At 52.0% G+C, this 27230-nt stretch overlaps 1 protein-coding gene across 1 annotated transcript in view; it reads right to left on the bottom strand.

The window, feature by feature from the left end:
* Positions 1–27230, bottom strand: part of RNF213 (ring finger protein 213) — a 115666-nt gene that overhangs the window by 45811 nt on the left and 42625 nt on the right. Inside the window, exons 27-40 of the mRNA XM_038741969.1 lie at positions 23115–26702; positions 21132–21268; positions 19595–19690; positions 18376–18494; positions 16118–16255; positions 13990–14129; positions 11769–11916; positions 9781–9922; positions 6869–7060; positions 6609–6754; positions 5421–5575; positions 3785–3997; positions 2219–2400; positions 668–788 (exon numbers count right to left, since the gene is read on the bottom strand). Coding sequence (XP_038597897.1) covers positions 668–788; positions 2219–2400; positions 3785–3997; positions 5421–5575; positions 6609–6754; positions 6869–7060; positions 9781–9922; positions 11769–11916; positions 13990–14129; positions 16118–16255; positions 18376–18494; positions 19595–19690; positions 21132–21268; positions 23115–26702 — 5517 coding nt within the window. The remainder of the gene's footprint in view (positions 1–667; positions 789–2218; positions 2401–3784; positions 3998–5420; positions 5576–6608; positions 6755–6868; positions 7061–9780; positions 9923–11768; positions 11917–13989; positions 14130–16117; positions 16256–18375; positions 18495–19594; positions 19691–21131; positions 21269–23114; positions 26703–27230) is intronic.

The following is a 27230-nucleotide window of genomic DNA, read 5'->3' as shown; positions in this document are numbered from 1 at the left end:
AGCGTCCTGCACCTGGTGGGTGTTCAGACTGTATCTACCAGCAGGACTGCATTATACTCTCCCAAGCGCTTAGTACAGCGTCCTGCACCTGGTGGGTGTTCAAATAAACGAGAAGCAGAGTGGCTCAGTGGAAAGCGCACGGGCTTCGGAGTCAGAGGTCATGGGTTCAAATCCCAGTCCCACCAATTGTCAGCTGTGTGACTGGGCAAGTCACTTAACTTCTCTGTGCCTCAGTTCCCTCATCTGTAAAATGGGGATTAAGACTGTGAGCCCCCCAAGGGACAACCTGATCACCCTGTAACCTCCCCAGCGCTTAGAACAGTGCTTTGCACATAGTAAGCGCTTAATAAATGCCATTATGATTATTATTATGAATGGGTTCAAATCCCAGCTCCGCCAATTGTCAGCTGTGTGACTTTGGGCAGGTCACTTCACTTCTCTGGGCCTCAGTTCCCTCATCTGGAAAATGAGGATGAAGACTGTGAGCCCCCGGTGGGACAACCTGATCACCTCGTAACCTCCCCAGTGCTTAGAACAGTACTTTGCACATAGTAAGCCCTTAATAAATGCCATTATATATATATATATATATATATATATATATATATATATATATAAAATAAATACCAGCGACCGATTGGCAGATGGAGTAACTCCAGGGACCCACCTTGCCCAAGAGGGAGACGTAATTCTTCACGAGTTCCTGCAGGTTTGGGATCTGAGCCTCGGTCCCCAACAGGACGTGTTCCACGAACAGAGCCATGGAGAACACCTGATTCCACTGGTTCCTGCCGTCGGACAATGGCAACCGTCAGTCGGCCCGCCGCGGCCTCACCCAGCCAGGGTTTTGGGGGGAAGCGGGGAGAGCCTTGGGTCGTGCCCGGGACCTACGGGTCCCAGCTTTACGTCGTGCCCGCTACGTCCCATTAAAAAATATACAATATAAAATAATATTTTATTATATAAATAAAATACTATATTATATTGAATATTATAGAACACATTATATAATATATAACATGCAATATGTAATAATGTATACAATATAATATATAATACAATGAAATATATAATATAATATAATATAACAATAAAATATACAGAATAAAATATCTGATATAATATAATATATACTATAGCAATATAACATATAATATACAATATAATAATATAATATCTAAAATGATATGTATGTTATATAATGATATAATGATATAATATATTATATAGTGTTATATTATATAATATTATAAATATTACAAATTTATAATAATATTATTATCCTGGAGCTGAGAAGCAGCGTGGCTCAATTGAAAGAGCTGGGGCTTGGGGGTCAGAGGGCATGGGTTCTAATCCCGGCTCCGCCACTTGTCCGCTGTGTGACTTTGGGCAAGTCAGTTCTCTTCTCTGGGCCTCAGTTCCCTCAGCTGTAAAATGGGGATGAAGACTGTGAGCCCCCCGTGGGATAACCTGATTACCCTGTATTCCCCCCAGTGCTTAGAACAGTGCTTGGCACATAGTAAGCACTTAATAAATGCCATCATCATCATCAAGCAGCATGGCTTAGTGGAAAGAGCCCAGGCTTTGGAGTCAGTGGTCATGAGTTCAAACCCCAGCTCCACCAGTTGTCAGCTGGGTGACTTTGGGCAACTCATTTCACTTCTCTGTGCCTCAGTTACCTCATCTGGAAAATGGGGATGAAGACTGTGAGCCCCCCATGGGACAACCTGATCACCTGGTAACCTCTCCAGTGCTTAGAACAGTGCTTGGCACATAGTAAGCGCTTAATAAATGCCATCATTATTATTATTATTATTTGGGCAAGTCACTTAACTTCTCTGTGCCTCAGCTACCTCATCTGTAAAATGGGGATGAAGACTGTGAGCCCCCCATGGGACAACCTGATCACCTTGTAACCTCTCCAGCGCTTAGAACAGTGCTTGGCACATAGTAAGCGCTTAATCAATGCCATTATTATTATTAGTTAAGCGGTTACTATGTGCCAAGCACTGTTCTAAGCGCGGATATTTAAAATAAGGTCTAGGAGAGGAGATTGATTGGATTTAGAGGCTCGTGAGAGTCCACACTGAGGGCAAACCAGTGGCGCTGGTCTCTCTCGGGCGCGAGAAGAGCCGTGCAGTGCTCTGCGCACAGTAGGCGCTCAATAAATACGACCGACTGAATGAATGAATGAGTGGCCACCGGGCCAGGTACTCACTTGATCTTCTGAAGCAGAATCCTGCACAGTTTCCCGGCGTCTTGCAAGTGGCTCTCCGAGCAGGCGAGCTCAATGGGCATGCGCAGATTTTTCACCACCTGTAACCAGGCCTTGGGGCTGGGCTTCAGGACGCCGTCCCGCAACATCTCCGCACAGGCCAGGGCCGCGCACACGTCCACGGCCTGGGCGGGAGGGCGGGCGGACCGTTAGGGAAGGGGGAATCAGTCGGGAGCTGTGCTGGATGCCCCGTCTCACATCTCCGGACAATCGCTCTCCCCCCGGCCTTCAAAGACTTAGGGAAGGCCCGTCTCCCCCAGGAAGCCTTCCCTGACTAAGCCCTCTCCCTTCTGCATTGCCCTGACTCTCACACAGTAAGTGCTCAATAAATACGACTGAATGAATGGACGAATGGATTTGTTCCCCCCTCCCAGTCCCACAACACTTATGCCTACATCTTTAATTAATTAATGTGTTTGTTTATTTAGATATATTAATGTCGGTCTCCCCCTCTAGACTGTGAGCTAGTTGTGGGCAGGGACTGTGTCTATTCTTGTATTGTCCTCTCCCAAGTGCTTAGTATCAATTAATCAATCAATCGTATTTATTGAGTGCTTACTGTGTGCAGAGCACTGTACTAAGCGCTTGGGAAGTACAAGTCGGCAACACATAGAGACAGTCCCTACCCAACAGCGGGCTCACAGTCTAGAAGGGGGAGACAGAGAACAAAACCAAACATACTAACAAAATAAAATAAATAGAATAGATATGTACAAGATAAATAGAGTAATAAATATGTACAAACATATATACATATATACAGGTGCTGTGGGGAAGGGAAGGAGGTAAGATGGGGGGATGGAGGGGGGAACAGTGCTCTGCACACAGTAAGCGCTACATCTTTAATTAATTAATGTATTTATTTAGGTATATTAATGTCAGTCTCCCCCTCTAGACTGTGAGCTAGTTGTGGGCAGGGACTGTGTCTGTTCTTGTATTGTCCTCTCTAAAATGCCTAGTACAGTGCTCTGCACACAGTAAGCGCTACATCTTTAATTAATTAATGTGTTTATTCAGGTATATTAATGTCAGTCTCCCCCTCTAGACTGTGAGCTAGTTGTGGGCAGGGACTGTGCCTATCATTGTATTGTCCTCTCCCAAGTGCTTAGTACAGTGCTCTGCACACAGTAAGTGCTACATCTTTAATGTATTTGTTTATTTAGGTATGTTTGTACATATTTATTACTCTATTTATTTATTTATTTTACTTGTACATATCTATTCTATTTATCTTATTTTGTTAGTATGTTTGGTTTTGTTCTCTGTCTCCCCCTTTTAGACTGTGGGCCCACTGTTGGGTAGGGACCGTCTCTATGTGTTGCCGACTTGGACTTCCCAAGCGCTTGGTACAGTGCTCTGCGCATATTAAGCGCTCAATAAATACGATTGATTGATTGATTGACCCACTAGGCCCCGCTAGGCCAATAAATACGATTGATTGATTGATTGATTGATTGATCCGCCAGGCCGCAGGCCTGGGTTCCGGCGAACTCTCCGGAAAAGCCTTACCATCTCTGAGCTGTTCAGGTCATAACTGTCCTCCGCTCGTTTGAGGGCGTCTAGCACGGGCGGGTGGACGGCCAGGATGCGAGAGAAGTTCTGCAGGCGGCTCCTGAAGTGCTGGTAGGCCAGGTGCACCCAAGGCAGGGAGACCTCCTCCACCGCCGGGCTCTTCGCCGCCTTCAGCTGCTCCAGGCCCGACGACAGGGCCAGCCGCAGAAACTGCAAGTAACGGTTAAGGGGAGATGTTCAAGGGGCCGGCTGAGAGGAGCAGCGGGGCTCAGGGGAAGGAGCCCGGGCTTTGGAGTCAGAGGTCGTGGGTTCAAATCCCGGCTCCGCCAACTGGCAGCTGGGTGACTTTGGGCCAGTCGCTTCACTTCTCTGGGCCTCAGTTCCCTCATCTGGAAAATGAGGATTAAGACTGCGAGCCCCCCGGGGGACAACCTGATCTCCTTGTAACCTCCCCAGCGCTTAGAACAGTGTTTTGCACATAGTAAGCGCTTAATAAATGCCATCATTATTATTATTTGGGCCAGTCACTTCACTTCTCTGGGCCTCAGTGACCTCATCTGTAAAATGAGGATTAAGACTGTGAGCCCTCTGAGGGACAACCTGATCTCCTTGTAACCTCCCCAGTGCTCAGAACAGTGCTTTGCACATAGTAAGCGCTTAATAGATGCCATCATTATTATTATTATTATTTGGGCCAGTCCCTTTACTTCTCTGGGCCTCAGTGACCTCATCTGGAAAATGGGGATGAAGACTGTGAGCCCCCCGGGGGACAACCTGATCTTCCTGTAACCTCCCCAGCGCTTAGAACAGTGCTTTGCACATAGTAAGCGCTTAATAAATGCCATTATTATTATTATTATTATTATTATCATTATTATTATTATTATTTGGGCCAGTCACTTCACTTCTCTGGGCCTCAGTGACCTCATCTGTAAAATGAGGATTAAGACTGTGAGCCCTCCGGGGGACAACCTGTTCTCCTTGTAACCTCTCCAGTGCTTAGAACAGTGCTTTGCACATAGTAAGCGCTTAATAAATGCCATCATTACTATTATTATTATTATTTGGGCCAGTCGCTTCACTTCTCTGGGCCTCAGTGACCTCATCTGTAAAATGAGGATTAAGACTGTGAGCCCTCCGGGGGACAACCTGTTCTCCTTGTAACCTCTCCAGTGCTTAGAACAGTGCTTTGCACATAGTAAGCGCTTAATAAATGCCATCATTATTATTATTTGGGCCAGTCACTTCACTTCTCTGGGCCTCAGTTCCCTCATCTGTAAAATGGGGATTAAGACTGTGAGCCCCCGGTGGGACAACCTGATCTCCTCCCCAGTGCTTAGAACAGTGCTTTGCACATAGTAAGTGCTTAATAAATGCCATCATCATTATTATTATTGTTATGTATGGTCCTCCCCCAAGCGGTTAGTCAAGCGGTTAGTACAGTGCTCTGTACACGGTAAGCGCTTGCCAAATTGAATTGAATGATTGCCCTTTCTCCCTCTGTCCCTTAGGCTGCGCCGCCCAAATGGGACGGGGCCCGGGTCTGAGCTGGTGGTTCCGCGTCTCCTCCCAGCGCTCAGCGCTCAGCACACAGTCGGCGCTGAACGGACCACCCCCCTCCGCCCATACCGACCTGTAGTTCATCCCAGGTGGCCACCCTCATCGTCAGGAGGAGGAAGTCTCTGAGGTAGCGGTGAAGGAGACTCTGCCGCTCTTCCTCGCTCAGTTGGGAGATAAATTTGCCCAGGGGCGTCTGCTGGAAGATGTCCACAAACTTTTCCGCCGAACCTGAAAGGGAAGAAGCCCCGGGAGACTCGGGGAATGGGGACGGGGGTTCCGCAAACCCGCCTTCTGCTTGACGACGCCCATTATGTATATGTTTGTATGAATTTATTACTTTATTTTAGTTGTGCATATTTATTCTATTTATTTTATTTTGTTAATATGTTTTGTTCTCTGTCCCCCCCGTTCTAGACTGTGAGCCCGCTGTTGGGTAGGGACCGTCTCTATATGTTGCCGACTTGGCCTTCCCAAGCGCGAAGTACAATGCTCTGCACACAGTAAGCGCTCAATAAATACGATTGAATGAATGAATGAATGTCTCTCCCTTCTAGACTGTGAGCCCGCTGTTGGGTAGGGACCGTCTCTCTATGTTGCCCACTTGGACTTCCCAAGTGCTTAGTACAGTGCTCTGCACACAGTAAGCGCTCAATAAATACGATTGAATGAATGAATGAATATATGTTTGTACATATTTATTACTCTATTTATTTATTTTACTTGTACATATCTATTCTATTTATTTTATTTTGTTAGTATGTTTGGTCTTGTTCTCTGTCTCCCCCTTCTAGACTGTGAGCCCACTGTTGGGTAGGGACTGTCTCTATGTGTTGCCGACTTGTACTTCCCAAGCGCTTAGTACAGTGCTCTGCACACAGTAAGTGCTCAATAAATACGATTGATTGATTGATTCTAGACTGTGAGCCCGCTGCTGGGTAGGGAACATCTCTCTATGTTGCCCACTTGTACTTCCCAAGCGCTTAGCACAGTGCTCTGCACACAGTAAGCGCTCAATATGATTGAATGAATGAATGAATAAACGTCTCCCCATTCTAGACTGTGAGCCCGCTGTTGGGTAGGGACCGTCTCTCTATGTTGCCCACTTGGAGTTCCCAAGCGCTTAGTACAGTGCTCTGCACACAGTAAGGGCTCAATAAATATGATTGAATGAATGAAAGTCCCCCACGCTTGGCACAGTGCTCCACATATGGTAGGTGCTCAACCCCCGAGTGAGCGATCGGGGGGCGGCACGGCCGCTGACCTTCGGCGCTGGAGATGTACTGGGCCTGCACCCAAAGCTCTTCCAAGTACTCCTTGATCCTCCAGCTGAAAGGGACACTGTTGCTGACGTTCTCGGGCAGCCTCATGTCGTTCTGCACCAGAAGCGGGGCTCTGGACGGCGGCGATCTGCCCAGGGGGGCAAACGGACACATGTGCTCTCACACGGTGAGCGCTCCATAAACGCGACTGAAGGAATCAGGAGTATGATCATCCTCGAAAGTGAAAGGCCATGCCACTCACCCCCCGCTGATGGCCACGGGCGGGATCACGAGAAGCTTCGTGTTGCCGAAGATGAACATCCAGAGACTTCTCACCCAAGGGGGAGACTCGGGGGAGACCAGCAAATCCAGATTGCAGTCTCGGTCGACGAAGGCCACCACGCTGGCCAGGACAGGAGTCACCGTGTTCTGCACTCGCTTCCACAGGCTGTATCTGCAGGGACGGAGAAGACGCCCAGTTGGACTATGGACTCTCCCAATCAATCAATCAATTGTATTTATTGAGCGCTTACTGTGTGCAGAGCACTGGACTAAGAGCTTGGGAAGTACAAGTTGGCAACATATAGAGATGGTCCCTACCCAACAGCGGGCTCACAGTCTAGAAAGGGGAGACAGACAACCAAAACAAGCATATTAACAAAATAAAAGAAATAGAATAGGTATGTACGAGTAAAATAAATAAATAGAGTAATAAATATGTACAAACATATAGACATATATACAGGTGTTGTGGGGAAGGGAAGGAGGTAAGATGGGGGGGATGGAGAGGGGGAGAGGAAGGAGGGGGCAAGTGCTTAGTCCAGGGCTCTGCATAGGAGAAGCGCTCAGTAAATATCACTGATGATGATGATACAAGATAAACAGGCTCCCCACCCAGGATTCACAGTCTAAGAGGGAGGGAGAGCTAACAGGTACTGTACAGATGAGAAAACAGAGGTTGAGAGGAAGTAAGCGCTTAGTACAGTGCTCTGCACATAGTAAGCGCTCAATAAATACGATTGAATGAATGAGTGAAGTAAGTGACTTGCCCCAAGGTCACACAGCAGAGGCCACGGACCACGGCGAGTTGGATGGATTCGGACTGGGGCCTGAGGCCACAGGGAAACAGAGATTCTAACCCTGGGAAGATTTGCAGATGGAGAATTTGATTTTCCCTCCCCATCCCCCTGCCTTACCTCCTTCCTCTCCCCACAGCACCTGTATATATGGATATATGTTTGTACGGATTTATTACTCTATTTTATTTGTACATATTTATTCTATTTATTTTATTTTGTTAATATGCTTTGTTTTGTTGTCCATCTCCCCCTTCTAGACTGTGAGCCCGCTGTTGGGTAGGGACCGTGTCTATATGTTGCCAATTTGGACTTCCCAAGCGCTTAGTCCAGTGCTCTGCACACAGTAAGCGCTCAAGAAATACGACTGAATGAATGAATGAACTTGTACTTCCCAAGCACTTAGTCCAGTGCTCTGCACACAGTAAGCGCTCAATAAATACGATTGAATGAATGAGTTAATTAAGCTTTACTTCTATTTGTTCTGACGACTTGACACCCGTCCACATGCTTTGTTTTGTTGTCTGTCTCCCCCTTCTAGACTGTGAGCCCGTTGTTGGGTAGGGACCGTCTCTATACGTTGCCAACTTGGACTTCCCAAGCGCTTAGTACAGTGCTCTGCACACAGTAAGTGCTCAATAAATACGATTGATTGATTGAATGAATAAATGAATGGATAGTAATTACGGTATTAGTTAAGCGCTCACTATGGGCCGGGCACTGTTCTAAGCGCTGGGACGGGTACAACCAAATCAGGTTGGAGACGGTCCCCGTCACTCGTGGGCCTCGCGGTCTCGATCCCCGTTTGACAGATGCGGTAACCGGGGCCCAGAGAAGCGAAGGGACTTGTCCGAGGTCACACAGCGGAGAAGTGGCGGAGCCGGGATTAGAACCCAGGACCTTCTGACTCTCAGGCCCCGGCTCTGGCTGCTTCTCTTCTATCATCACCCCACCCTGCAGAATTCTCTTCGGAAGAACGGTGGGGTTTGTCAACTGCCGACCGGCAGCTCGCTACGGGCTGGGAGGGTGTCTGCTAATTCTGTTGGACTGGACTTTCCCCAGCGCTTAGTACGGTGCTCAGCACATAATAATGATAATAATAATGATGGCATTTATTAAGCGCTTACTATGTGCAAAGCACTGTTCAAAGCGCTGGGGAGGTTACAAGGTGATCAGGTTGTCCCACGAGCGGGGCTCACTGTCTTCATCCCCATTTTACAGGTGAGGGAACTGAGGCCCAGAGAAGTGAAGCGACTTGCCCCAGGTCACACAGACCACGATCGGCAGAGCCGGGATTTGAACCCAGTCAATGCTCAATAAATACCGATGATCGACTGACTGCTCTCAGCCGGTTCTCTGAAAAGTCCGGGTTCAGAGAAAAAGTGCGAAAACAAAACTCGTTGCCCATGCTCCAAGTCAAACGAAAAGGGCCAAAATTGAGAAAGGACCTGGTGCACTGTCCTCTCCCCAGCGCTTAGAACAGCGCTCTGCACAGATACCAAAAACCAAGGATTGATCATCATCATCATCATCAATTGTATTTATTGAGCGCTTACTGTGTGCAGAGCACTGTACTAAGCGCTTGGGAAGTACAAGTTGGCAACATATAGAGACAGTCCCTACCCAACAGTGGGCTCACAGTCTAAAAGGGGGAGACAGAGAACAAAACCAAACATACCAAGAAAATAAAATAAATAGAATAGATACGTACAAGTAAAATAAATAAATAAGTAAATAGAGAAATAAATATGTACAAACATATATACATATATACAGGTGCTGTGGGGAAGGGAAGGAGGTAAGATGGGGGTAAGGGTAAGGGGGTAAGAGGTAAGATTGATGGACTGATTGATCCCGACATTCCGCTCTACCTTTCATTCATTCATTCAATCGTATTTATTGAGCGCTTACTGTGTGCAGAGCACTGTACTAAGCGCTTGGGAAGTACAAGTCGGCAACATCTAGAGCCGGTCCCTACCCAACAGCGGGCTCACAGTCTAGACGGGGGAGATGGACGACAAAACAAAACATATTAACAAAAGAAAAGAAATAGACTAAATATGTAGAGGTACAATAAATCAAGAAATAAATTTAATACCTGAAAGTTCCTGCCTCCTGCAGGGCTTCTTGGTTGCAGGCTTCCCTGGCCACCCACTCCTTCACGTTGTAGTGGTAAATTTTTTCCTCCTGTTTACTCAGGAGGGAGGAGAGGCGAGCCTTGGCCACCCGCAAGAACGGAGCTGGAAGAGAAAAGGCCAAAGGAACTGAGTATATGTTGCCAATTTGTACTTCCTAAGCGCTTAATACAGTGCTCTGCACACAGTAAGCGCTCAATAAATACGATTGATTGATTGATTGAGTAGGGGGACAGAGACGCGGCACGACAGGACGACAGAACACCAGAAGCCAGCACGGCCCAGTGGAGAGAGCCGGGCCTGGGGGTCGGGAGGACGTGAGTTCAAATTCTGGCTCCGCCGCTCATCTGCAGAGAAGCAGCATGGCTCAGTGGAAAGGAGACAGGATTGGGACTCAGAGATCTCACTGGCTCGAATCCCAGCTCCACCACTTGTCAGCTGTGTGACCCTGGGCAAGTCGCTTTGCTTCTCTGGGCCTCAGTTCCCTCATCCGGAAAATGGGGATTAAGATGGTGAGCCCCACGTGGGACCTCATCACCTTGTAGCCCCAACGCTTAGAACAGTGCTTTGCACAAAGAGAAGCAGCTTGGCTCAGTGGAAAAAGCCCGGGCTTTGGAGCCAGAGGTCATGGGCTCAAATCCCGACTCCACCAATTGTCAGCTGTGTGACTTTGGGCAAGTCATTTAACTTCTCTGTGCCTCAGTTCCCTCATCTGTAAAATGGGGATTAAGACTATGAGCCCCACATGGGACAACCTGATCACCTTGTAACCTCCCCAGTGCTTAGAACAGTGCTTTGCACATAGTAAGCGCTTAATAAATGTCATTATTATTATTATTATAGCAAGTGCTTAACAAATACCATCATTATTATTATTATTATTATTATTATTATTATTATTATCTGCTGCGTGACCTCGGGCAAGTCGCTTCAGTCTCTGGGCCCCAGTTCCCTCATCTGGAAAATGGGGATTGCGACTTAGAGGGATAGGGATGGGGGTCCAACCTGATGAGCCTGTACTGCTACTAATAATGATAATGATAACCATAATTATGGTATTTCCTTTATTCATTCAATTGTATTTATTGAGCGCTTACAGTGGGCAGAGCACTGTACTAAGCGCTTGGGAAGTACAAGTTGGCAACATGTACTTGTATTTTTGTTTTCTGTTATTTGCTACAGCGCTTACTGTTGTTACTTGTATATTTGTTAAGCGCTTACTACGTGTCAAGCACTTGGGAAGCACACTTGGTTTGCACACAGCAATCGCTCAATAAATACAAATGAATGAATGAATTGAAAAAAAAATAAAGGCGTGCTTACCAAATATTGCTTGTTGTGGGCAGGGAATGTGTCTGTTGTTATAGTGTACTCTCCCAAGCACTTAATATTCATTCATTCAATCGTATTTACTGATTGATCAATAAATTAATCAATAAATACAACTGAATGAATTAATTAATTCAAAAAAAAATAAAGGCGTGCTTACCAAATACTGCTCATCGTGGGCAGGGAATGTGTCTGTTGTTATAGCGTACTCTCCAAAGTGCTTAATATTCATTCATTCAATCGTATTTACTGATTGATCAATAAACTAATCAATAAATACAACTGAATGAATTAATTAATTGAAAAAAAAAATAAAGGCGTGCTTACCAAATACTGCTCATTGTGGGCAGGGAATGTGCCTGTTGTACTCTCCCAAGTGCTCAGGAAAGCGCTTTGCACACGGTAAGTGCTCAATAAATGCGACTGATTGAACGAATGAATGAGAAATAAATGACTAAGGGCGTCCTTACCGGACGCCTCGATTATCATCGAGGCCCACGCACTTCCACCCTTCAGATCTGCGCGCGCTGCTGGTGGCGGCCGTTCCTCGGGAGAGATCTCCGAGGAAAGCCGGGGCGGAGGGGGAGGGTGGAGGAAGGGGCGGAAGGAAGGGGGGACCCACCTTGCCGGCCGTCCTCTTCTGCCAGGAGGCCGAGCAGCACCTCGAGGCGCCGCGGACTGCGGCTCGGGGTCCCCTCCTCCTCCCTCAGCATGCCCACGGCGCTCTGCACGCAGCTCCGCAGGAGGTTGGTGGTGTCCAGGACCTCCACCTGTCCAGCGGCAGAGAGACGAGCCCGCTGTGACCCCCCTCATAAGGGGCAACCCCGCGTCACGGCGCGGGGAGTACTCCGGCCCTAACGCCCGGGAGGTTTTCGTCCACGGGGATCGGTACAGTCGGATTTAGCGCCGCTCGTATTTCTTGAGCGCTTCCCGCTGGGCTAAGCGCTTGGGAGAGTCCAGTGGAACAATGGTTCGTTCATTCATTCAATCGTATTCATTCATTCGTATTTACTGAGCGCTTACTGTGTGCTGACCACTGGACTAAGCGCTTGGCAAGTCCAAGTCGGCAACAGAGAGAGACGGTCCCTACCCGACAGCGGGCTCACAGTCTGGAAGGGGGAGACGGACAACAAAACAAAACATATTAACAAACAAAATAAAATAGAATAGTAAATATGTACAAGTAAATAGAGTAATATGTACATTCATTCATTCAATCGTATTTATTGAGCGCTTACTGCGTGCAGAGCACTGGACTAAGCGCGTGGGAAGTCCAAGTTGGCAACAGAGAGAGACGGTCCCTACCCGACAGCGGGCTCACAGTCTAGAAGGGGGAGACGGACAACAAAACAAAACATAGTAACAAAATGAAAGAAATAGAATAGTAAATATGTACAAGTAAAATAGAGTAATAAGTATGTACATTCGTTCATTCAATTGTATTTATTGAGCACTTACTGTGTGCAGAGCACTGGACTAAGCGCTTGGGAAGTCCAAGTTGGCAACATATAGAGACGGTCCCTACCCGACAGCGGGCTCACAGTCTAGAAGGGGGAGATGGACAACAAAACAAAACATAGTAACGAAACAAAATAAAATAGAATAGTAAATATGTACAAGTAAATAGAGTAATAAGTATGTACATTCATTCATTCAATTGTATTTATTGAGCGCTTACTGTGTGCACAGCACAGGACTAAGTGCTTGGGAAGTCCAAGTTGGCAACATATAGAGATGGTCCCTACCCGACAGCGGGCTCACAGTCTAGAAGGGGGAGACGGACAACAAATCAAAACATATAAACAAAATAAAATAAATAGAATAGTAAATATGTACAAGTAAAATAGAATAATATGTACATTCATTCATTCAATCGTATTTATTGAGCGCTTACTGTGTGCAGAGCACTGGACTAAGCGCTTGGGAAGTCCAAGTTGGCAACATATAGAGACGGTCCCTACCCGACAGCGGGCTCACAGTCTAGAAGGGGGAGACGGACAACAAAACAAAACATATTAACAAAATAAAAGAAATAGAATAGTAAATATGTACAAGTAAAATAGAGGAATAAATATGTACAAACATATATACATATATACAGGTAAATACCACTGAATGAATGAATTGATTTATTTACTGGATGACTACGACAGAGTTGGTAAATACGTTCTCTGCCCACGGTGAGCTGAGAGTCTGGAGGGGATTCTATTGTCAGCTGTGTGACTCTGGGCAGGTCGCTTCACTGCTCTGGGCCTCAGTTCCCTCATCTGTAGAATGGGGATTAAGACTGTGAGCCCCCCGTGGGCCAACCTGATCACCCTGTAACCTCCCCAGCGCTTAGAACAGCACATAGTAAGCGCTTAATAAATGCCATCATTATTATTAGTATTATTATTTCTAGGAGCCTCAGGCCAGGAAAAATTGTATTTATTGAGCGCTTAGTAACCTTGTATCTACTCCAGCGCTTAGAACGGAACTCTGTCCTATTCATCCAACAAATACGATTGAATGAACGAACAAACTGCCGTTCTATGAGACTCTGCCAAGCGCTTAGGCCAGCGCTCTGCACGCGGTAAGCGCTCAAGAAATACGACCAGACGCTAAATCCGATTGAACCGAACCCCGTGGCACATAGTAAGCGCTTAAATACGATCATCGTCAATAATGATAGTAAGCACCTAACGCCATCATCATTATATTATTATTAATAACAACAATATTATTATTATATTGGTTAATATTGATTAATATTAATAATTGTAAGTGTATTAATATAAGTGTAATAACAATAAGACCAGGGATGAGGAACATTTCACAAGAGGGGGATGCGACGCGGTGCTTACGTGACTTCTCCGCGTCTCAGAGGGCTCCTCCTCCATCTTCTCCTCGGAGACTTCCATCGGATTTTCATCCTCCACTTCCATCTCGGCTTCGCGGCCTCCCTCCGGTTCGGTTTCCATGCCCGCCGCGGAGCCGCTTTCAGCTGAAGAGGAGAAAACGGAATCACGGCTCGGGTTCGGCATTCATTTATTCATTCATTCAGTCGTATTTACTGAGCGCTGACTGTGTGCAGAGCACTGTACTAAGCGCTCCCAAGGGTCTCCCAAGGTCTCCCAGCCTCTCGTCCTGGCTGGGAGGAGGCCCGTCTGTCAATCGGGAGCGTTTATCGATCGCTTACTCCGTGCAGGACAGTGTACTGAGGGCTTCGGAAAGGATGATAGTAGATATGAGATCCCTGCCTTCAAACGGCATACTGTCTATGTGCAAGACACTGTAGTAATAATAATAATAATGATGGCATTTATTAAGCGCTTACTATGTGCAAAGCACTGTTCTAAGCGCTGGGGAGGTTACAGTACCGAGTGGTCGGGAGAGAACAGCAGAGTGAGTAGACACAACCCCTACCCTCATGCAGTTTACAGTCTACGGAAGGCACGGTATCATACCAAGTGCTTAGGGTAGACGAACAGAATTTCTAGGCAATTCCTGCCCTCAAGGAGCTTACGGTCTACTGTGTGCAGAGACCTGTACTAACGGCTTGGGAGAGCGCAATAGAGTTCATTCACTCATTCAATCGTATTTATTGAGCGCTGACTGTGTGCAGAGCACTGGACTAAGCGCTTGGGAAGGCCAAGTCGGCAGCATAGAGAGACGGTCCCTACCCAACAACGGGCTCACAGTCTAGGGTTAGTAGATACAATCTCTGCCCTCTGGTATTTACTGAGCGCTTATTATGTGCATAACACTGTACTAAGCACTTAGGAGAGTACGATACAACGAAGTCAGTAGACACTCTCCCTGCCCACAACGAGCTTAGAGTCTAGAAGGGGAAACAGACCATAACATAAACTATGGGTACACAGGCACTCGGTAAGCGCTTAGCTCATTCATTCAATTGTATTTATTGAGTGCTTACTATGTGCAGAGCACTGTACTAAGCACTTAGGAGAGTATGATACAATGGAGTCAGAAGACACTCTTCCTGCCCATAACGAGCTTAGAGTCTTAGAAGGGGAAACAGACTGTAAAATAAATTACGGGTACACAGGCACATGGTAAGCGCTTAGCGCACTCATTCATTCACTTGTATTTATTGACCGCTTACTGTGTGCAGAGCACTGTGCTAAGCACTTAGGAGAGTACGATATAATGGAGTCAGTAGACACTCTCCCTGCCCACAACGACCTTAGAGTCTAGCAGGGGAAACAGACCATAAAATAAATTATGGGTACACAAGCACGCGGTAAGCGCTTAGCATGCTCATTCATTCACTTGTATTTATTGAACGCTTACTGTGTGCATAGCACCGTACTAAGCACTTAGGAGAGTACGATATAATGGAGTCAGTAGACACTCTTCCTGCCCATAATGAGCTTAGAGTTTAGAAGGGGACTCAGACCATAAAATAAATTCCGGGTACAAAGGCACGTGGTAAGCGCTTAGCGCACTCATTCATTCACTTGTATTCATTGAGCGCTTGCTGTGTGCAGAGCTCTGTACTAAGCACTTGGGAGAGTACGATACAACAGAGTCAGTAGACACTCTCCCTGCCCACAATGAGCTTAGAGTCTAGAAGTGGAAACAGACCATAAAATAAATTCCGGGTACATGGGCACGTGGTAAGCGTGCTCATTCATTCACTTGTATTTATTGGGTGCTTACTGGATGCAGAGCACTGTGCTAAGCACTTAGGAGAGTATGACACAATGGAGTTGGTAGACACTCTCCCTGCCCATAACGAGCTTAGAGTCTAGAAGGGGAAACAGACCATAAGATAAATTATGGGTACACAGGCACGCGGTAAGAGCTTAGCACGCTCATTCATTCACTTGTATTTATTGAGTGCTTACTGTGCGCACAGCGCTGTGCTAAGCACTTGGGAGAGGACAATACAAGAATAAAGAGATCGATTTCCCGCCCACCAGGAGCTCCGACACCCGTGAGGGGCAAGAATACCGGGCGGTGACATACCTTCGGGCGCTGCTTCTTGAGACTCATCGTCCTGCTGGCTGAACAGCTGGCTGATGGAGATGTTCTGCAACGCCGTGACGTCCGAGACCATGAAAGTGGGTCTCCGGAGGTCATCGATGTGCACGCACTGCCACAGCCCTGGAAAAAGGAGACTCCCTCACACGTTCATTCAATCGCATCGATCAAACGCTGGCTGGGTGCAGAGCGCCGGACTAAGCGCCCAGGAAATAATAATAATAATAATGATGGCATTTATTAAGCGCTTACTATGTGCAACGCACTGTTCTAAGCGCTGGGGAGGGTACAAGGTGATCAGATCGTCCCACATGGGGCTCACAGTCTTCATCCCCATTCTATTCATTCATTCATTCAATCGTATTTATTGAGCGCTTACTGTGTGTGGAGCACTGCTCTAAGCGCTTGGGAAGTACAAGTTGGAAACATATAGAGACAGTCCCGACCCAACAATGAGTTCATGGTCTAGAGGGGGAGGCAGACATTAATACAAATAGATAAAACAATAAATTACAGATAGATACAAGTTGGCAACATCTAGAGACGGTCCCTACCCAACAACGAGCTCACGGTCTAGAGGGGGAGACAGACATTAATACAAATATAGATAAAACAATAAATTACAGATAGATACAGATGAGGTCACTGAGGCCCAGAGAAGCGAAGTGACCTGCCCAAAGTCACACAGCTGACAGGTTTCTAGACTGTGAGACCGCTGTTGGGTAGGGACCGTCTCTCTATGTTGCCAACTTGGACTTCCCAAGCGCTTACTACAGTGCTCTGCACACAGTAAGCGCTCAATAAATATGACAATGAATGCATGGTGGAGCCGGGATTTGAACCCATGACCTCTGACTCCAAAGCCTGGGCTCTTTCCACTGAGCCACGCTGCTTCTCAGAGTACGATACGACAACGAACGGCGACGATCGCTGCCTACAGTGAGCTCACGGTCTGGGGAGGGGGGCCAGACAGCAGTACAGATAAGCAGACAGCAAAACAAATAAACAAAATGACACATAAAGACAGACAAAGAGAAGCAGCGTGGCTCAGTGGAAAGAGCCCGGGCTTTGGAGTCAGAGGTCATGGGTTCAAATCCCGGCTCCGCCAAGCGTCAGCTGTGTGACTCTGGGCAAGTCACTTCACTTCTCTGGGCCTCAGCTATAAAATGGGGATGAAGACTGTGAGCCCCCCGTGGGCCAACCTGATCACCTTGTAACCTCCCCAGCGCTTAGAACAGTGCTTTGCACATAGTGAGCGCTTAATAAATGTCATTAAAAAAAAACGATAGGGACATAAGTGCTGTGGGGGAGAGCAAAGGAAGCAAGTCAGAGTGACGCAGAAGGGAGTGGACAATGAGTGGGACTTACTGAGCGTTCTCTGCGTGCACAACGCTGTACTAAGCACTTGGAAGAGTCCACTCCAGTAGGGTCAATCGTCCCCTTGCCTGCCTCGGGGTCGTTCCCAGCGTTCTGATTTTCCTTGCCCTCCCAACGCTTGGGATTAGTCGACCAGGGTCCGGTGATCCGGTGGTTAGCATTCGAGTACTATCCCACGTGACTCTAAGCAAGATTCCCGGCTCGGATGGACCCATTTTCCCGCTTTTAGCGAGGGACGAAACACGTGAGCCCGTTGATGGGTAGGGACCGTCTCTATATGTTGCCGACTTGTACTTCCCAAGCGCTCAGTACAGTGCTCTGCACACAGCAAGCGCTCGATAAATACGATCGAATGAATGAATGAATTACTGTTAATTCCCCGAGGTGATGGATGGAGGGACACACGAGTCCTAAACAATGAATCCGCAGTTTCGATCGAGCAGCCCCTGAGCAGAGCACTGTGCTGAGCGGTTCGGAGAACTGGGATACACAGCTGTAGGATATCTACGGGAAGCAGCGTGGGAGTCGGAGGATCCGGGTTCTAATTCCGGCTCCGCCGCTCACCCGCTGGGTGACCTCAGGGAAGCTGCTTTGCTTCCCTGGGCCTCAGATTGAGCCCTTACTGTGTGCAGAGCAGTGTACTAAGCGCTTGGAAAGTACAAGGCGGCAACAGATAGAGACAATCCCTACCCAACGGGGATTGAGACTGTGAGCCTTACAGGGGACAGGGACTGCGTCCAACCCGATTATCTTGAATCCACCCCAGCGCTTAGTACGGTGCCCGGCACGTAGTAAGCCCTTAACAAAGATACGAGAAAAAAGAAGGGAAAAAATTAGAGGCCTTCCATCTTCGCGGGTGACCCTACCTCCGTGGAAGCCCACGTAGGAAGTCCCACTCTCGGCCCGGGAGAGTTTGGTGATGAAATAGACGGAGATGCAGCCCCCGGTCAGCTCCGCCTTGTTGATTTCGTTGACGACGGAATACCTACGGGGGAAGAGGAGAAGGTTCCCGTTACGCGGCTCCGTACGGGATCCGAGTCCCGTCCTACCAAAACGCAGGGCCTCCTTTCTCTCCCTCGGACTCCGGCGGCTAGAGCCCGGGAGTCGAAGGATGGAGGTTCATTCATTCATTCAATCGTATTTATTGAGCGCTTACTGTGTGCAGAGCATTGTACTAAGTGCTTGGGAAGTACAAGTTCATTTAATCGTATTTATTGAGCGCTTACTGTGTACAGAGCACTGGACTAAGCGCTTGGGAAGTCCAAGTTGGCAACATCTAGAGACGGTCCCTACCCGACGGCAGGCTCACAGTCTAGAAGGGGGTGACGGACAACAAAACAGAACATATTAACAAAATAAAATTTCTAATCCCGGCTCCGCCACACGTCCGCTGTGTGACCTTGGGCAAGTCATTTCACTTCTCTGGGCCTCAGTCCCCTCATCTGTCAAAATGGGATGAAGAATGGGAGCCCCGTGGGGGACAGGGACCTTGTCCAGCCTGATGATCTTGTATCAATCAATCAATCGTATTTATTGAGCGCTTACTGTGTGCAGAGCACTGGACTAAGCGCTTGGGAAGTCCAAGTTGGTAACATCTAGAGACGGTCCCTAGACTGTAAGCCCATTGTTGGGTAGGGACCGTCTCTACATGTTGCTGACTTGTACTTCCCAAGAGCTTAGTACAGTGCTCTGCACACAGTAAGCGCTCAATAAATATGAGTGAATGAATGACTGAATCTAGAGACGGTCCCTACCCAACATTGGGCTCACAGTCCAGAAGCGGGAGACAGAGAACAAAACAAAACATACTAACAAAATAAAATAAATAGAATAGATATGTACAAGTAAAATAAATAAGTAAAATAAATAAATCTGCTCCATGCTTAGTACAGTATCTACTCCAGTGCTTAGTACATAGTAAAGGCTTAACAAATATCATTTAAAAAAATGAATAAATAACAGAGCTTCATTCTGAGAATTCCCCTGCCTGGGGGCGGGACTCGCGGGAGAGGTTGCCCGCTCGGCGACCGCATGGAGGGAGAACACGCCAAGCCCACCGATCGGCACGCGGCACGTGGGACCCACTTGGCCGAGGCAATGAGCTGAGCGCTCTGCGACCCGTCTTCGAAGTCCGTCTGAATGATCAGGATTTTGTTTCCGTCCGGGGGGTTCAGGAAGTTGCTAAGGAACAAAGGAAAGGCTCGGGGTGAGCTCTGAAATCGCGAGGGTCGGGACCCAAACTCTCCGCAGGGTTGTTCCCCTGCGGCGTGGCCTCGTAGATGGAGTCTGCCACTTGTCAGCTGTGTGACTTTGGGCAAGTCACTTAACTTCTCTGTGCCTCAGTTACCTCATCTGGAAAATGGGGATTAAGACTGTGAGCTCCACGTGGGACAACCTGATCACCTTGTAACCTCCCCAGCACCTAGAACAGTGCTTGGCACACAGTAAGCGCTCAATAAACACCATTATTATTATTATTATTTTGGAGCCCGGGGCTGGTTGTCAGAAGGAAGTGGGTTCTAATCTGGGCTCTGCCACTTAATAATAGTAATGGCATTTATTAAGCACTTACTATGTGCAAAGCGTTGGAGCGCTGGAGAGGTTACAAGGTTACAAGGTGATCAGGTTGTCCCACAGAGGGCTCACAGTCTTAATCCCCATTTTACAGATGAGGGAACTGAGGCCCAGAGAAGTGAAGTGACTTGCCTAAAGTCACACAGCAGACAGTTGGCAGAGCCAGGATTCGAACCCATGACCTCTGACTCCAAAGCCCGGGCTCTTTCCATTGAGTTATGCTGCTTCTCTGCCAGTTGTCTGCTGGGTGACCTCGGGCAAATCGCTTCACGTCTCTGGGCCTCAATTCCCCCCTCTGTCAAAATGGGGATGGAGACTGTGAGCCCACGTGGGACACGGACTGTGTCCAACCCGACTACATCGTACGTACACCCCAGGGCTTAGTACCAGCGCTTAGAACAGTGTTTTGCACATAGTAAGCGCTTAACAAATGCCGTCATAATTATTATTACAGCATCAGGCACGAGGTAAGCGCGTAACCAGCGCGTAATTTTTCATCTGTCAAAATGGGGATGGAGACTGTGAGCCCACGTGGGACACGGACTGTGTCCAACCCGACTACATCGCACGTACACCCCAGGGCTTAGTACCAGCGCTTAGAACAACGCTTTGCACATAGTAAGCGCCTAACAAATGCCGTCATTGTGATTATTACAGCATCTGGCACGAGGTAAGTGTGTAACCAGCGCGTAATTTTTCAACAGTAAAATGGGGATGAAGACTGTGAGCCCCCCGTGGGACAGGCTGATCACCTTGTAACCTCCCCAGCGCTTAGAACAGTGATTTAAGCGCTTAATAAATGCCTTCATTATTATAATTATTATTAACAAACACCATTAAAAAGAAAACAGGAGCGGAGACTTGGGAGGCGTGAACCAGAGCTGAAGCGGGAGGCGGGTTTCCTTCTCGGGTCCCGGCCGTTGGCCAAGTGGCGGGATGCTCGGGGGCCGGGGCGGCCCCCCGGCCAACGAAAGGCCACCCGCGCGAGCCCCCCGCACCCCGACGAGTCCCGCGGGGCGGGGGGACTTGGGCGGCGGCGGAGCCTCACCGGATCTCTTTGAGGAACGAGTACTCCGTGTCGAACTGCTGCAGCGACAGGATCCGAGGCCTCTGAGCCCTGTCCCCGATTTCCGCCTGCAGAGAATCGGCGTCCACGCCGGTCAGCAGCCGGGAGAAGGTGGTGACCTGGAGACAGAGGGGACGAAGACCGTTCCTCCACTGAAAGAATCACCCTTCCCTCCGCCGCAGAGCAATTCTGCCATTTACGTCCACCTCCGCCGTCCCCTCGAGGCCGGGAGCTCTCCGTGGGCGGGGAATCCGTCTACCGATTCCGCCGCACCGTCCTCTCCCGATCGCCCGGTCCAGTGCCCCGCACACGGTAAGCGCTGGATAAATAGCACCCGTCGATGGAATCGGCCCTCCCTAAGCCCCAGGGCATCTCCGTCCACGCCCGTCCCCCACGTATCCGTACTAACGTCCGTCTCCCGCTCTAGACTTTTAGAGAAGCAGCGCGGCTCCGCGGAAAGAGCCCGGGCTTTGGAGTCAGCGGTCATGGGTTCAAAACCCAGCTCCGCCAACTGTCAGCTGGGTGACTTTGGGCACGGGACTGAACTTCTCTGGGCCTCAGTTCCCTCATCTGTAAAATGGGGATTAACATGGGCCAACCTGATCACCTTGTATCCTCCCCAGCGCTTAGAACAATGCTTTGCACATAGTGAGTGCTTAATAAACGCCATCATTATTATTATTGTTACCTTATCTGTAAAATGGGGATTAACATGGGCCAACCTGATCACCTTGCATCCTCCCCGGTGCTTAGAACAGTGCTTCGCTCACAGTAAGCGCTTAATAAATGCCATCATTATTATTATTGTTACCTTATCTGTAAAATGGGGATTAACATGGGCCAACCTGATCACCTTGTAACCTCCCCAGTGCTTAGAACAGTGCTGTGCACATAGTAAGCGCTTAATAAACGCCATCATTATTATTATTGTTACTTCATCTGTAAAATGGGGATTAACATGGGCCAACCTGATCACCTTGTATCCTCCCCAGTGCTTAGAACAGTGCTGTGCACATAGTAAGCGCTTAATAAACGCCATCATCATTATTATTACCTCATCTGTAGAATGGGGATTAAGACCGTGAGTCCCCCCCCCGTGGGACAACCTGATCACCCTGTAACCTCCCCAGCACTTAGAACAGTGCTTTGCACACAGTAAGCACTTAATAAACACCATCATTATTATTATTATTGTTACCTCATCTGCAAAATGGGGATTAAGACTGTGAGTCCCCCCGTGGGACAAGCTGATCACCCTGTAACCTCCCCAATGCTTAGAACAGTGCTGTGCACATAGTAAGCGCTTAATAAACGCCATCATCATTATTATTACCTCATCTGTAGAATGGGGATTAAGACCGTGAGTCCGCCCATGGGACAACCTGATCACCCTGTAACCTCCCCAGCGCTTAGAACAGTGCTTTGCACGTAGTCAGTGCTTAATAAACGCCATCATCATTATTATTACCTCATCTGTAGAATGGGCATTAAGACCGTGAGTCCCCCCTGTGGGACAACCTGATCACCCTGTAACCTCCCCAGCGCTTAGAACAGTGCTTTGCACGTAGCAAGCGCTTAATAAACGCCATCACTACCATTAGACCACTATCATCACTATCGTTAGGAGAAGCAGCGTGGCTCAGCGGAAAAAGCCCGGGCTTGGGGAGTCAGAGGTCGCGGGTTCGAATCCCGGCTCCGCCACTCGTCAGCTGTGTGACTCTGGGCAAGTCGCTTCACTTCTGGGGGCCTCGGTTCCCTCGTCCGTAAAACGGGGATGAAGACTGAGCCTTCCGTGGGACGGCCTGTACACGCAGTAAGCGCTGAACGGATACCGTCACTGATGGATGAATTAATCAGACGGTAAGCTCGTCGCGGGCAGGGAACGCGTCCGAAAGCCCTGCGGCTCTTTTTCCCCCTCTCCCGGGCGCCCGGTCCGGCGCCCCGCCGCCCCCCGGCCCGGATCACCTCGGTGAAGGCGGCGGGGCGGCCGGCCGCCATCCCCCGGAGGTGGGCCCGGAGGAAGTCCGCCAGGGAGCCGTGCCGCTGCCGACGGAAGTACTCCTCGGCCAACGCGCGGGCCGACTGGGAATCCAGCTTGGAAGCGGGCAGGCGGATCACGGCGTCGGGGGTGGCACAGTGGAGCAGGACGAGCCTGGCCTCCTGGGCCAGTCCGGCCGCCCCGCGGGCGCCGTCCTCCCGCCCCCGCCTCCCCGCCACCTGCAGCACCACCGAGGCGCAGGTGTCCGAGTGGTAGCCGACGAAGACGTCGGGCGGGCCGTAGCCGGGGCGGGCCGGGGCCGCGCCCGGCCGGAGGGCGGCGAACCTGGCCGCCCAGTCCTCCAGCTCCTCGGCGGCCGCCCGGTGCCGCCCGTCCAGCACCGTGCTGAGGTCCAGGTAGTGCTTCTCCAGCCGGTTGATGAGCGGGACGGGGAAGCGGGCGTAGACCACCTCCTTCTCCTCCACGACGACCAGGCGGAAGCGCGGGTGCACCCGGCACTTGACCCGGTGGGTGCCCAGGCCGAGGTCCACGTACTTCTGGCCGCCCAGGTGGACGTAGTACTGGTTGAGCGCGTCGTAGAGGCTCTCGTAGAGGCTGTGGAGGTTGAGGAGCACCACGGCGCGGCCCGTCTCCATGCAGACCTTGACCCGGTTGATGTCGCGGCAGACGCGGGCGTACTCCTGGTCCCGGGGGAAGCCGGAGCCGAAGACGACCTCGGGCCGCCGGCCCTCCCGGAAGAAGGCCTGCTGGAGGATCTGCAGGGCGGTGTAGTTGCGGGTCAGCACGAGGAGGTAGCGGCCCTCGGGGTCCTCGGCGTCCCCGGAGAGGTTCTGCCCCACCAGCCGCAGCGGGGCCAGCTCCTCGGGGCGGCGGGCCCCCGGCGGCCAGGCGCCGAAGAGGGCCAGGGCGTCGACGTCGTCCCTGCCGCTGAAGTTGCGCAGCACGGCCCGGGCGACGTCCCCGGGGCCGGGCGGCCGGCCCGAGGCCCGGGCGGCGGCGAAGACCATCTTGACCAGGCCGTAGAAGTCGCGCAGGCCGAAGAACTCCTTGCCCTGGGCCCGGCAGACGGCCTGGTAGCCGTCGGCGAAGGCGGCGAAGCAGCCCCGGACCCGCTCCTGGGTCAGGGCGTCCGAGGCGCAGATGCCCCGGGCGCTGTCCACCAGCTCCTCCTGGCCGGGCGTGCCCCGGGCCACGAAGAGGCCGCGGTTCATCTTGGCCGGGTCCAGGGCCCAGTTGGAGATGCCCACGAAGCCCACCTTCTTGTGCGGGGCCGGGGCGTCGTCCAGGCAGCCGTCCTCCAGCAGCGGGTGCAGGGCCTTGAGGGCCATCCGGGGCGAGTCCTCGGCCAGGCCCACCTCGTCCAGCACCACCACCGCCACGTAGTCCCGCAGGTCCTTGCCCCGCTGGAAGCGGGCGCACTGGCGGAAGGCGCCCACGATGCCCTGCGGGGTGGAGTGCGGGCTGCACTGGAAGGACACCAGGTGAGCCTGCTTCAGCCGGCGGAAGGGGGCCGTGGGCGCCGCCCGGCCCTGCATGGCCTCCGCCACGATGGCCTTGGCCAGGGACTTGGAGCTGCCGGGCTTCCCCACCAGGAACAGGGGGATCTTCAGCTCGATGCACACCACCATCATGAAGACGTTCTCCTTCAGGGCCCGGTTGCGGGCGATGTTGCCCCGCAGCGGGACGCCGCCGAGGAGCAGGTCCTGCACGCGCCCGATCTCCGCCAGGACGGCCCGGCCCTCCCGCAGGGGGCCGGGGCCCAGCAGCGGGCAGATGGCCTCCCAGTACGGGGCCCGCTCCTCCAGGGAGGCCTGGTAGCAGACGGCCAGCGCCAGCACCAGGGCCCAGAGGACCGGGTCCGGCCGGCCGGCGGCCGGGGGCCCCAGCAGCCAGGCGCTGTGCTCCAGGAACCAGCGGAAGACGGTCACGCAGCGCTCCGCGTCCCGCAGGCTGACGAAGCCGCACTCGCCGCCCCGGCGCCGCAGGTGGCTCTGGGAGGCGGCCAGCGCCTCCGCCACCACCCGCAGCCCGGCCGGGGCCAGGCCCGCCCCGCGGGTCAGCCGCTGGACCATCTGCCGGACGTAGCGGCCCTCGGTGGCGTCGTCCAGCTGGCCGAAGTCCCAGACCAGGGGGATGAGGCCCGGCGGCAGGGCGTGGACGCGGTACACCAGCTGGCGCAGGGGGACGGAGCCCAGCCGGTCCCGGGTCTCGGCCGCCCGCACCCGGTAGCCCAGGCCGGCCGCCTCCAGCCGGCGGACCGCCTCGGGGCTGTGCCGGCGGTAGGGGTTGCAGGCGGCCACGACCCGCAGGCCCGAGTCCGGCGCCAGCGGCCGCCCGTCCACCGTGCGGTCGCACAGGACCTCCTTGATGCAGCCCACCGCCTCCGTGGCGTTGGCCTCGTCGAAGAAGAGGACCGTGTCCAGCCCGTGCCGGGCCCGGTTGGCCAGGGCCGCCGCCTCCGCCTCCCGGACGCGGGCGTGGATCTGGGCCGCGCCCGTCCCGCCGTGGACCTTGACCAGCCGCAGGGTCTCCGCGTCCGCCCCGCCCCGCCGCAGCTCCGTCAGGAAGCGGATCAGCCGCGTCTTCCCGCAGCCCGTCTCGCCCATGACGATGACGGGGATCTCGCAGCGGAAGCGCATCTCCACCGCCAGCATCTTCAGGACGTTGTCGGCGGTCAGCTCGTAGGTCTCGTCCGGGTCCAGGGCCCACTGGAGGCCCAGGGCCGTGCAGAGCCGCTCCAGCTTCTCGTGGCGGGGCAGCGCGTCGAAGTCCACGTCGAAGGGCACCTTCTGGTGCCGCAGGCCCCCGTGCAGCTCCCGGCTCATGACGTTGCGCTTGATCACCCGCCCCGTCGAGGGGCTCAGGGCGTCCACGCCCCCGGCCGGGTTCTCCCGCAGGTGGAAGCCCAGGAAGGTCACGGACGTCCGGTCGCCGTTGAAGAAGAGGTAGGGGTGCGGCTCCGACTCCCACTTCTTGCGCAGGGAGAAGGGGGCCGGGCCCGCCTCCTCCTCCTCCTCCTCCTCCTCCTCCTCCTCGGGGACCCCGGCCGGGGCCGGGGCCCGCCCGCCCGGGCTCTGGTCCGAGGTGGTCAGCGACGGGGTGGCGAAGTCGCGGGCCATGAGGATCATGAAGGTGACCACGAAGTGCTTGAAGCCCACCAGCGTGTCGCCCACAAACTGGGGGTCGCAGAAGACGGACGCCTCGCAGTCCCGGAGCTGGACGTTGAGGAAGCGGGTGAAGTTGCCCAGCTCGGCCCACGAGGGGTCCGTCACCCCGCAGTGCAGCAGCAGGTGCTGCAGGCACTCGGCCGGGGTGCCCTCCACGGAGCCCGCCGCGTAGCGGAACCCGTCCAGGTCCTGCCTGCGGTCGAAGCGCCGCAGGTACTGGGAGGCCCGCTGGAAGGGCTCGCTGACGAACTCCCGCGGGTCCATCCCCGGGGTCGAGGGGCTCGGGGGGCCGCCCGTCTCCGCGTACATCTCCAGGACCCGCTTGGGAGCCAGGCACGTGACCTTCGGGAACGCGTCCAGGAAGCTGAACCTCGGCCCGGGCGGGGTCTGGAAGGGAAGGGAGACGCGCGGGTTGGCACTGGGCAGAGGCCCGGCCGGGTCACTGGGCTCCCCTGGGCCTCGGTTCCCTCATCCGCGAGGCGGGGATCCGCTCCGCCGAGCCCCGCGGGGGACGGGGACCGTGTCCCCCCCCGACCCCGGTTAGCTTGGATCTACCCCGGCGCTTAGAAGAGCACCCGGCCCAAGGGGAGCGCTTAACGGATACCGTAAAATAATTCCCGTTACGCGTTCACTAGCCGTCCGGAGGGCCGGCTGTCCCCGTCCCGCAAGGGGTTCACAGCCGAAGCAGGAGGGACGACGGGGACTGATTCTCCGTTTTGCAGAGGAGGGGACGGGGGCCCGGAGAAACCAAGACGGGAGGCACGCGGCGGAGCCGGGACGAGAACCCGGGTCCCCCGCCTCCCGGGCCCGCTTGATTCCCAGGACGAGCTGGGATCTCCCATCCGAAACGACGGAAGGACTCCGGCCCGGACACCTCGGGCCTGAGAACCCGCGGAGGGGAACCGGTTTTGGCGT

This window comes from Tachyglossus aculeatus, unplaced genomic scaffold (genome assembly GCF_015852505.1).
Source record: "Tachyglossus aculeatus isolate mTacAcu1 unplaced genomic scaffold, mTacAcu1.pri SUPER_34, whole genome shotgun sequence".
In the NCBI taxonomy this organism is placed as follows: domain Eukaryota; kingdom Metazoa; phylum Chordata; class Mammalia; order Monotremata; family Tachyglossidae; genus Tachyglossus; species Tachyglossus aculeatus.
This window is presented reverse-complemented; position numbering and strand designations above follow the sequence as displayed.